We start from the raw sequence: 12239 nt of genomic DNA, 5'->3' as shown, positions 1-12239 counted from the left end.
ATTGGTTCCTGATTCGATTCCACGCCTTCCGACCAATCAGGATCGAGTTTTCAGAAAGACTACGCAGAGCTTTGCACGTGCTCAGACAGTTAGGATGGCGCTTCGTCGTCACGTCAGACGTTTCAACATGTCCGTTTAGGGGGAGCACAGGTGTAAATGACAGATGAATGATGACTGAATTCCGCTTGAAAACAATTATTGTTAATAGGAACACCTGTGCTCATCAGACGTCAAAATATCCGCTGTGAAAAAGACCTCGTCCGTCTGAAATATTCTGATTTAAAAGACACTGTAGCACCACATGCTGTTAACTGCAGCAGTCAAAGGTGTTTTAGGCTATAATTGTGTGAGCTGAGCTGTTAAGGGTAAGTCTTTCTTTGTGTCCCAGTTCCATGAGCTGTTTCTAAACAGTATTACCACATCTCTTTCATATCAAAAAGAAATGGCACAATATTTGTGATTTCTTTGGTTTCTGAGGTGTTTCTCATGCTATTTCACTTAGTGATAGTATTATAGTAGTATTAGTAGTATTAGTATTATACTTAGTTTCTTTCCAGCTGTGAACAGCCCTCCATTTTCTTTGTGTAATGAAATAGCATACAACAACAAACATTGTAGACAAAAGTGTCCCTTTGCGTGGGTGTGAACAAAGCGGAGAGTTTATCAAGTACAAGAACATGTTGATGTGAAGGAAAACTGACTGCCCGACCTGAATTATTCAGTTTCTCAGTTTTTAAAAATTGTTCCGCCAAATTTTCAAGTTTCTAATACACTGTGCAAAAGCCTCCATAAATCAACGGTTAGAGATGAAGTATTTTCTTTGTCCACTTCATTTTTTTTTACAGTGTGTACAGCTTTGGGTTTATCCAAACATCCCACTCACAAGCTGTTTGTGCTCTCAGGCTTCTTCCTGTGTTACACGTGGAGACTAGCGGTGCTCTTCTTTGCTTATGCATGTACACTCGAGATGGGAACTTTCCGGTGCCGCTCAGCACAGTGGAAAAACACCCACACACCACGTTTCTCCTCTGGTTATGATCCATGACAGGCTGTAATCACACGCGGCTCAGCTGCCAGGTGAGTGTGTGTTCCTGCGTCGCATAAACCGCCTGCCTTTTGAGGCAAACTCAGTGACTTCATTCTTTGCTTCCGTCACCTGCTGAGCTGAACATCACCGAGAAGCAGCATCTACATTTTTCTTTTTTTTTTGTGTGTGTGTGTGTGTGTGTGTGTGTGTGTGTAATGTTCCTGTTCAGATCCATTAAACAAAGTGACCACAGCAATCTGTGAAAGGTGTACACACATTTGAAGAGTTAGTTTACTGCAGAACTTTTCCACTGATCAGGTTTTCATTAGTCTGTGTTTCCCAAAGTGAAGTTTTCCAAATTGCTTAACTGTGACAAATGAAATGCTTTGTTTCTGGCTAGAACATGAACAAAGATAAATGTTGTTGCAGGTATCATATTATGCAGATTATTGGCTGAACAACCATAGTAGGCATCAACCAAAATGTCGGGTCAAAAAACTTACAAAGCCAAGCTTTTTGCCCTTGAAGTGATACTTTATTTTTCATCCCATCATTATGGAACTTTAAAAAAAGAAATGCTGCCTGCACATGTTGCCAGTATTTCAAAAAGGTACAACATGGAGCAAAAGTTTTATGACAGAACTTTAGCAGACAATTACATTTTGATAAATATCCCTCTTTTATCTCTATGAATAATGAAGCAGTTCATTTTTCTGACACTGCGACTTTTGATTATTTTTATCTTCTTTATTTTATCAGTCTGCAGATTTTCTCTTTGATTAATTGTTTAGTCTGTTTAAAGATCGGAAAACTGTGAATAATGTCCATCACAAACTTAAAGCTGCAGGAGCCATCTTCAGATGTCTGACCGATAGTCTAATCCCCCTACACAGTAAGTTTGCAATAATATGAAACAAAGAAAAGCACAAAATTCACACAATGGAGAAACTGGAAGTAGAGAATATTTGGCCTGAACTTTTTTTTTTTTTTTTTTTTTTTTTTTTTAAACTGATGATCAAAATGGTTGTTTTCTTTAGTCTGCAGACTGTTACTCAAGCAGTTCATTTAGGCTTTACATGATTTACTGTTTCTTGGTCTCTTTGATGGTTAGTGTATTTTAAACTAATTATTTCCAAACTTAAATTGTGTAGATAGATAATAGACTTATTAGACTATCTCAAAGCTGACCTGTCAAGAAAATATTTTAACCGGGGATGTCATACCTCAAACTGAGAGCTGACACTTCACGACTTAAGTCCAGCGCGTGCACACACACACACACACACACTCCATCCAACAGGCTCAAGCCTCCTTAGATATTCATGCAGGTGCTAAAAGGACCAAGATGGCCAGCAGTTGGAGTTGGAGAGTTTCCAAGCAACCGAGCTGAAAGCAAGAACATAAGCAAGTGATGTGACCATGAAGCAGCAGGGTACACTGACTCTGCTGTCTGCATATCATCTCCTCTCCCCCTCCTCACCCCCTCCTCTCCCCCTCTCCCTCCATCCCGTCGTCTTCTCCCTGACTTAACTTGATCCAGTGAAGAATGCAGATGAGTTTCTTTGTGGTCTTGACATTTGACATTCAAACGGAGTTATGAGATTATCTGCCAGCACAGGATGTATGATAATGGCGGCGTTACTGAGATCATATTAAGGCTTTTGCACCTGCGTCGCTCTTTTGTTTCTAAAAACAAAACCGACACCGCTGAAAAACTGAATGAATCTAATATGAGCACCTCTTATTTATCCCCTCAGTCACTGCAGAAACTAATGTGGCCCTGCTTGGCAAAAGATTGATCATTTGGAGGTCTTAACATCATGTTGCGCCTGGAGATCTTCGTGCGTCAGGTGCTTTGGCTAATAATTGATAGGTTTGGAGAGGCGGTGTGTAGTGGGTTCACAACTGGCTGGCTGGGCTCCACAGTCCGCTGTTTAGTCACCAAAAGCATGGTTAAATGAAGACTATAGTCGAAATCTGGACATCCAAGGCCAGTACTGACAAGCACCATGAGTGCTTTGCTTGCCCTCTCGACATTCCTCTCCTTCACCTCCGCAGCTGCAGCGCCCAACGCTGGTCTGAGGACGTGGGGACGTTTTAGTAAACTGCCTTATCCAGGAGACAAGGCTTTTCTCTACGACACCTTCCCCAAAAACTTCATATGGGCGGTGGGCACTGCGGCGTACCAAGTGGAAGGCGCGTTCGAGAAGGACGGCAAGGGGCTGTCCATCTGGGATACTTTTACGCGCGGTGGGAACCGGATGGCCACGGGGGACGTCGGCAGCGACAGCTACCACAACATCCAGGCCGATATCCGGGCCATCAGGCAGCTCGGGGTCAGCCACTACAGGTTCTCCCTGTCCTGGCCCAGGATATTTCCCAACGGAACACGCGGGAGTTACAACGAAATCGGCACCAACTACTACCGGACCCTCATCAAGAGGCTGAAGGAGATCCGCGTGCAGCCGGTGGTCACGCTCTACCACTGGGACCTGCCCGACCACCTCCAGCAGACCCTCGGCGGCTGGAGCAACCCGGAGCTTGTAGGGATTTTCAGGGACTACGCCGATTTCTGTTTCCAGGCTTTTGGAGATGACGTCAAGTACTGGATCACAATTGATAACCCGTTTGTGGTGGCACGGCACGGGTACGGCACCGGGGTGGTCGCTCCCGGCATAAAGAATGACCCCGATCTCCCGTTCCGGGTTGGACACAATCTCCTGAAGGTCTCATTTAAAAAAAATGTTTGCAATTTTGATGTAGTTTTAATGAAAATAATTTAAATAAAAATATAGACTGAATCATTTTCCTTCAGTGGAAACCTTTTAGCCTGGCTTTCCTCTTTTAAGTGTGGTGGAAGAAGTAATTAGATATTTTAGGTCAAAGCAATAGCTTATACACGGATAAACATTTCCCTAAATAAATAAAATACACAAAACATCAAGATATAATTAGCTCAGACAGTGTCCTTATACTGAGTGTTTTATTATAAATATTTATGTTATCATGACTGATCTGTTAAGGCGTAAGCAGCAGCTGGATCAATGGACTAATAAACAGTTAAATTAGTTATCTAATAGTATCCACTAACTTAGCATCCACTAAAAAACACAATATTTCTCTTTGAATTGGGGTAAAAATAAAGAAGTATAAAAGGAAGATACTTTAAAGTAGTGCATGAAGCTGAAAAGAAAAATACTTGTGCAGAAAATATCCTTTTCATCACTTCTTATATTTATTTTATTATCTATGTCTTATTTACTGTTATTTTTTGTTTTAACCTTTAGAAAGTTAAATTCTTTAATTTTCTTGGAGTGCAGAAGTCTTCTGGTGTTCGACTTTTGTCTTGCTTCTGTCTTATTAATTTGTCTCGTGTGAAGCTCTGTACTGCACTGATCTGCATGAAATCTGACTCACGATTTTCTTGTTTTTTTGCTTCCCTCCCTTTGCATTCCCTTTCTGTCATCATTTCGTACCTACCACCCTCTCCACCCTCCCCTTGTCTGCCCATCATCACCATCATCATCACCCCCAGGCTCACGCAGCTGCATGGCACCTCTACAACCGCCACTACCGACCCCGTCAGCAGGGCAAGCTGTCCATGGCGCTGGCCTCTCACTGGATCAAGCCCAGTCGCACCCGTCTGGAAAGCCTGCGAGAGTGCCAGTGCTCCCTGGACCACGTGCTGGGCTGGTTTGCCCGGCCGCTGTTCATAGATGGAGACTACCCTCCCTGTATGAAGGCGAGGCTGGGCTCACGGCTGCCCTCCTTCACCAGGCAGGAGAGGGAGCAGGTGAGGGGAACGGCAGACTTCTTCGCCCTCTCTCACGGAGCGGCCCTGAGCTTCCAGCTTATCAACGACAGCCTGAAGTTTGGGCAGCAGGAGGATCTGGACCTGAGGATGCTGCTCTACTGGGTCAACGCGGAGTACAACAGGCCGCCCATCTTTGTGGTGCAGAGTGGGTGGTAGGTTTAGGTGTTGCACTGATTTGTCGGTACGCCTGTGTTGTTCTGGTGTTTGTATTGTGGCACATCTTGTTTTCACTGCTGCTCAACACAGGTATGTCCTCGGCAATACCAAGACAGAAGACCCAAAACACATGTACTACCTCAAGAGGTTCATTGCAGAGGCACTAAAATGTGAGTAGCAATGGGATACACTCACCACAAACAAGATCCAGGTTTTTAGTATTTTTTTTATTTTCCTCTATGATCCAACAGCTCGGTTGAATTGTTTTTCCATTCTCAGTATGCACACAAAACATTGCACTTGAAACGGGAATCTTGAGTTGGGAGAAGTAGCGAGTTTAATCTGAGCCGTCCATCTGTCTGTGTTTGCCACACAGCCATCGTCATAGATGGAGTGAATGTGATTGGATACACAGCCTGGTCTCTGATAGACGGATTCGAGTGGCACAGGGAATATGGGATACGGCGAGGACTTTACTATGTTGATTTCAACACTCCTGACATGAAAAGAGAGCCAAAGACATCAGCCACTTTTTACAGGTACGCATTTGTGATGTGATTTTGACAAAGGTAAAGGTATTTTCAAATTTGTGCAGATGTCTGATAATTTTGTTTGATAACATTGAAAACACCAGTAACACTTTTCCTGTAATGGAGTTCACACATTGCACTATAGGAATTAGGCTTTAGCACAGATGCAGATGTCTTTAAAGCCCTCATGACTGCCTTTCCTGGTCTATAATGGAGCACTGCACTGTTTCCAAGTATCAGAATCCCTCACATGATGCTGAGTGTCGCATTGAGAAGAACTTTGCTCCCTACAGTCATCAAAAATAAGAAATACATGTAAATTTAAATGTCAAAATGGCATTAGATCATAATGTACTTGTATTTGAGCAAGTTTTAGTATGTACATATCAATACAGGCATCATATGCCGAATATTTCAAATGCAGATTAGTTAATGGCCCAGTAACAATTTTGACATTTGTTATTACACTGGTTATATTTTGAATACCATACACATGTACAGCCATGGTCTCAATTTAGTCTTTCTAAGGACTTTTCTGTAAGTTACATAATGCTGCCGTACAACCACAGGTAATATTCACTCAAAGCACAGCTCCTCCAGAACTGATGATTATTCATTATTCCTAAAGAAACGTCATCCAGAGGAAAGGTTTCCCGGAGCTTCCGGAGAACAGACCAGCACAAGGAATCTTCCCCTGTGATTTTGCCTGGGGAGTATCTGCCAACTCCATACAGGTGTGTGTGTGTGTGTGTGTGTGTGCTGAAGATGCATTTGATGTCGCAGTTTGGGCAGTCAAATCTGTCAAAGTGCAGAGTAAGACAACGAGTGAAAGCAAAAGAAACAGAGGCGGTTAAGGAAACATTAACAGCGTATTCATTTTGGTTTAGACATCCGGTGTAAAACTACTGTGTGAAGTGATCTGTGACGTTTTCTTAACTCTATTACTGGTAATAATCACAATAGTAGCTGCAGTAGTTCCCGCTCGTCCTTCTCTGACTTACATCACATTGTTTTGAACTTGCAGTTTTCACGGTGAAAGTCCAGCCCTCTTAATCATAAACCACTACACCACACCGTCCACCTGCTGAGCTAAACAAAACCAGACGAACTGCTTCTATCGATTTTCCCCTTTTGATCTTTATTTGCACTTGTGCGTAGGAGGTAAACGCAGTATCGACAGGGTGAGTGTGTGTACACTGGTGTGTTTATCTGTGTGTCACAGGTGGAGACCACGCCCAGCCAGTTTGCAGACCCCAGCGTTTACCTGTGGAACATCTCCAACAACGGAGAGCTGATGAAGCTGGAGGGCTTAAGTGCTCCACCTTTACACCGCACCACGCACTGTGCTGATTACGCCACCATCCGACAACAGGTAGGTCCCCCTGCCAGTCCAGCATTTAGCTCTTGATTCGCTTTACACACTCAAAAACAGAAGTAAAGCAGGAGAACAGAAAACAGTATATATATTGAGAGCAGAGATTTTACTAATAACAGTAACTATGGCTGTGTGACAGTGACAGTTTAGCAAGCACATCTCAGCAGTAACACCAAAATGCACAACGAATAAAAATGTAAAATTACAATTTGAACCGCGTTTTCTCAGTATTCCCTAATAATTATTCTCTTCCCTACTATGTTATAATAGTGTTTATCCTTTGGTAAAATAATGAAGTTCAGAGGACAGAAACATTATGATTTTGTAGCCTTTAAGAATCAACATTGTGCAGGATATTTTGGTTCTTTAACTGTAAGCTTTAAGTCCAACACACTTAAAAAGACTTTTTGATGCACAAGGACTTGTTCTAGTACTTGCAGATGTGAAGGTACGAATTGTAGGCTTCAAAAACTGATTTACAGTAAAGTTTACAGTAATGTACATCAGGTACACCTTCAAAGTACAAGGTGCAGTTTTGACGTGTGCTGTTGTGTAACTTGTGACAAGTTAATCCTCCTCCATCTCTTTTTAGGTGAATGAAATCCAGCAGGTGGGGGTGAACCACTTCCACTTCTCCCTCAACTGGTCAGCTCTTGTGCCTACGGGCGATGTGGCCCATCCCAACACCACACTGCTGGACTACTACCGCTGCTTTACCCGCCACCTCCTGCAGGCTAATGTCACGCCTGTGGTCACTCTGTGGCACCACACGCGCCAACGCAGCAGCCTGCCGGCGCCGCTGGACGCAGCCAACAAGTGGCTGAACAGGTCAGATGCAGGCACCTCCTTTGACTCCTGCAGGTTTTGTGATGGTTCATACGTGAAGCAGATCACTCTCCTGTCTCACTACCAGCTTCTCATTTAAATTTAAATTCTAAATTATTTAATGCTAAGAGAGCTTCATGACAGGTAAAACCTGGAAATGTGTCAGCTGTGGTTGTAATAATAATTTACAGACTGGTCTGATGTAAAGTAAACATACAGCAGTGTTCCCGGGGACAGCCTGTCCTCGCTGAAGCCTGAAGTCATCCTTTATGACTTGCTGCCATGGTTTCATCTTTTCTCTGATATCACTAAGCCCAACAATCACAGTTTTTGGTGACGGAAAACCCTGATGTGCTGGCATTTTCAGCTTTACTGGCACATTTAGTGTCCTTTATTTCTTCACATGCGGGTGTATGCGTGTATGTGAGGTTGACGGTGTTTTGTGATGACTTTACTTCTTTTAAAATCATCTCGACATTTTTTTCCTTCAGGGAGACTCCACAAGCATTCGCAGACTACGCCAGACTTTGTTACAGAGAACTGGGTGCCCATGTGAAGATGTGGATCACCCTGAACGAGCCTAACGATGAGATGGTGAGCTACCAGGAGGGTCATGGGATGCTGCGGGCGCACGCTCTGGCCTGGCGCGCGTACGACCGAGAGTTCAGACGCACACAGGGAGGACAGGTCGGTGTGAGACAAACTGATAACTGTCTCAGAGGAATTGCCTTAGTTATAATTATATTTATTTCAACACAATTTTTTTATATGCAAGTAGTTTTTTTGGGGGGCGGAGGGTTACAGAAAAATTTTAAAACTTTAATGTACTGGCTATAGGCTTTAATCAGCAGGAGAACGATGACCTGTGTTACCATGTTCTGTGTTCAGGTGTCTCTGGCTCTACACATGGACTGGGTGGAGCCAGCATTTTCATTCAGCCGTGAAGACGTGGAACCAGCTAAAAGGGTTTTAGACTTCCGCGTCGGCTGGTTTGCAGAGCCGATCTTTGGCAGCGGGGACTATCCTCTGGGAATGAGGAGCTGGCTGCGTCAGCTCAACTCACTTGAGTACAAATACTTCAGTCGTATTCAAATATAGTGGGTCTTTTAGTCATGGAATAAATAGGGTTGTTTGCATTCACAATGAGAAGAGTGCAGATCTCCACCAACTGCAAAATGAAGTAGCTGTTAATAACTCGCGTGTGGTTAAAGGATTTAGGAGTCAGTAGTCAATGGCAATATGGAACAGAGTAGTCAAGGAAACTTTTTTTTTAAATTGTGAATAACTGCAACTGGAAGAGGTCCTTGAACATACAGGCATAAATGTGCATTAAAAACATTAGGGTGATGGGTCCAATAGTAAGCGAGATTAGCTGCCGACAGATGCAATATTAAATAGTTTGTCATTAATTGCTAAGCATACAGGTACACTATTAATCGTTCAATAAAACTATTAACTTGTTATGCTTACATTCCACTGTTGTATCGTCTCCAGTAACACGCCATCTTTTCTGTGTGTGTCTCCACAGCCTGCCGGTGTTCAATGAGGTGGACAGACAGCTGGTTAAAGGGACTTATGACTTCTTTGCCATCAGTCACTTCAGTACCAAGTTGGTGACACATGCCAAGGAAGACTCGTAAGATAAAAACATTTTTTGAAGTCATACAAGAATCGTCCACTATCAGGACTGAAAGAGCCTTGTCCTGATGCACCGATACCTCTAGCAAGTTTTTTATCACCTCCATGTCCGCAGGTACACCTACACAGCAATGCTAGAGGTCCAACACATGATAGACACTACATGGATCATGTCACCGAGGCCTGTTGTGCCCTGGGGCCTGAGGAAAGCCCTCAACTGGGTGAGTCTGGAGGGGTCAGAGTCACCGTTTGTTTGTGTTGCAGATGTGAGTCTTCTGTATGGTGACCCCCAGTGTGATTTGTACACACAAGCCCCTGATCAGGAATCAAACACGCTACTTTTACACCACATGGTGTGCCCACTACAGAGATGAGAAAAAAAAAAAAACCCCGAACAAAAACATTCGCTGCTCTTCTGCTGTATCAGGTGAGGGAGCACTACTGTGATGTACCCGTCTATGTGATGGCTAACGGGGTCCAGGAAGACCCAGCTCGGTTCAAAGACAGCCTGAGAGTGTATTACCTGTACAACTACATCAACGAGGCGCTGAAAGGTGAGAACAACATATGCGCATCTCGCTGTTGACATTGTGTAGGATAAAAGCGATACACCAAATACTGCACTCACTACATGTGTGTACTGAGTGATGAATGTGTCAGGTGATTTAAGTTTTTTCCCCCTCACCGGCCTCTGTAGAGCTTAATTATTAGACAGGTATTTAGGACACTGACCGCTGAATGGTCAGCTGACTCAGCACACACACACAGGCATGCAAAAATATCAACAGAGATACACACTCCACACTGAATTGTCAAGAGTCAAGGTTACTTGGTGTGCTGTTACCCGTCCTTGTAGAGTGCATTGGGTTACACTCAGTGAAGACCTTGCTCAGCACTTTGATATTTCACGCTGTCATGGTATTGAATGTTGTAATGTGCTGTCACCAGGGTACACAGAAAACAGTTTGTATGTATTTGTTTAGAGTGGTGTTTACGCTCTACAAACCACAATGCAAAATTCTGACTACATCAGCTCTAACAGGTGGGATTTATTCATTTTATGTTGTTATATTGAGCAAAGTTCTGGTAGTTGTGACATTGTAAATCAAATATATGACTTTGTGTATCATAATTATGACACATTTTTCATAAAGAGCCATGTCTGGAAAAAAGTTCATATTGAAAAAAAAAAAACAACCCATCATGATTACGACTAAAATAGTTTCAGAAACTGAGTTTATAATAAACAAACTCTTACATTAGAGTGATTTATAATTATTATATTCCTTTTCACACCTGTAGTTTTCAATTTACAGAGGTTTTATGTTGTTTTTTAGTAACACTTTATGTTGCTCCCCATAAGCAACATGTATGTAGTTGCAAGCAATTATGAGGTCTTTTTAAATATTTACTGCTGAAGTTTTAAACAACTTTAACTTAATGATTATCATAGTTGCAATTATATAAAATATTTATGTATAAAAGTTACAATTATAAAAATAAAATATATTAGTACTTGATCTTAAACCTCAGAGCTCCTTGTAATGTCATCATAATGTGTTAGAAACAGTTTATATTGTTTGTATATTACTTGTGGGAGTTAAAGGTACTTTTTCCTGTCCCAGCCCACCACCTCACCTCCACATGTTCATACGAGTAAATAAAAACAATCTGTCTGACATGTTGGCTCTTCCCTTCTCAGCATACACTCTGGACGGTGTAAACCTGAAGGGTTACTTTGCTTACGCCCTGAGCGACCAAAGGGATCCAGGCTTTGGCTTGTACGGCCACGTTCACGAGGAGGTCATCGTCAAGGCCTCCCTGTCCAACTATCGCAACATCATCGAGCACAACGGCTTCCCCATTCAGGGAGCTGCGCCCCAGCAGTGTCCCAGCATGCCTCAGCCCTGCCTTGGCTGCCACATGCTGGTCAAGAAGCCTGTGGTGGGCTTCCTGACTCTGGTGGGTTCAGGGGTGCTGATCACCCTGGGCCTTATTATCTACTACACAGCCAAGAGACACAAGGAGTATTACTGATGATTGTGATATATGATTCATAAATGACTCAAGAGGAGAAAGAAATAGCTTATTATCAAGCAATGTAGAATTCAGCCTCTATTTTACTTGACAGAACTAAATTATGCTACTTTTTATGACCTTTACATTAAATGTAGTCTGAATAATGAAAGTGGTCCAATCATCTTCACATTTTAAGTGATACACCTGTTGTTAAATGTTATGTTGTCATAAACTTGTGAGAAAAACCTGCTAGGTGCCGTTTATGGTTAATAAACCCATAAATACAAGAATATTCATGGAAACATTTTGTATAATGTTCAGGCATCTCAATTTGTTGAATACTGGGGAATGTTTGCTATAGAATGAATTTTTTTTTTTTTAAATTTCCAGTCTAAAACAAGTAAATATTACAAGAAAAGGGACTATGAGGTCCCTGAATCACAAAGGGTGCCACAAACAAAGCCATTTGAAGTTTGTTGTATGTCAAGAGGTCTGAGTCACCAGACTTCTGAAAAACATGTAACATGCACATTACCTGTTCCAGATGATGAGATCAGTATAATCACAGAACTGCCTTTTAAAAGCTGCTCAGTGAAGGGTCGCCATCGCCTTATGGATTTCCTTTTTTTTTATTTATTTTGAGAACTTTTGCACTCCATCACACTGCCCAGGTTACTTCCCTTTAGAAGTTAACCAGAGGGAAAAACTCTGGATAGTATGGCAGCACCTGCCCTTTAGAGCTGATGGAGCATATCGAGTCTTTTTGTCTAACAAAGTGTCAGTTTGTTCAGTTTTGTGTATGTATATGTTTACCTGTAGTGTTCAACCAACAATAAATTAGCTTAAATGAGGAAT

General features: G+C 42.4%; 1 protein-coding gene across 2 annotated transcripts; it reads left to right on the top strand.

The window, feature by feature from the left end:
• The first annotated feature begins 94 nt into the window (after window positions 1-94).
• kl (klotho) lies at window positions 95-11553 on the top strand. 2 transcript variants are annotated; one of them, XM_046410814.1, is made up of 15 exons: window positions 95-365; window positions 903-1077; window positions 2794-3753; window positions 4563-4993; window positions 5088-5167; window positions 5374-5536; window positions 6156-6261; window positions 6750-6899; window positions 7495-7730; window positions 8219-8414; window positions 8616-8794; window positions 9256-9363; window positions 9481-9586; window positions 9793-9919; window positions 11068-11553. In XM_046410814.1, the coding sequence occupies exons 3-15, from the start codon at window positions 3037-3039 to the stop codon at window positions 11400-11402; spliced, it is 2934 nt and encodes a 977-aa protein (XP_046266770.1). In that variant the 5' UTR covers window positions 95-365; window positions 903-1077; window positions 2794-3036; the 3' UTR covers window positions 11403-11553. The 2 variants fall into 2 exon arrangements, with proteins under 2 accessions (XP_046266770.1, XP_046266769.1); XM_046410813.1 differs by having other exon boundaries at window positions 2785-3753.
• The last annotated feature ends 686 nt before the right edge of the window (window positions 11554-12239 follow it).

Source organism: Scatophagus argus, chromosome 14, assembly GCF_020382885.2.
Source record: "Scatophagus argus isolate fScaArg1 chromosome 14, fScaArg1.pri, whole genome shotgun sequence".
Taxonomy (NCBI): Eukaryota; Metazoa; Chordata; class Actinopteri; family Scatophagidae; genus Scatophagus; species Scatophagus argus.
This window is presented reverse-complemented; position numbering and strand designations above follow the sequence as displayed.

Bases quoted from the DNA above. Each gene is read 5' to 3' on its own strand.
- kl (XM_046410814.1), top strand. From the start codon at position 3,037: ATGAGTGCTTTGCTTGCCCTCTCGACATTCCTCTCCTTCACCTCCGCA. The intron at 5,168-5,373 runs GTGAGTAGCAAT...TTTGCCACACAG, and splicing joins CATTGCAGAGGCACTAAAAT to CCATCGTCATAGATGGAGTG. The intron at 9,364-9,480 runs GTAAGATAAAAA...CCATGTCCGCAG, and splicing joins ACACATGCCAAGGAAGACTC to GTACACCTACACAGCAATGC.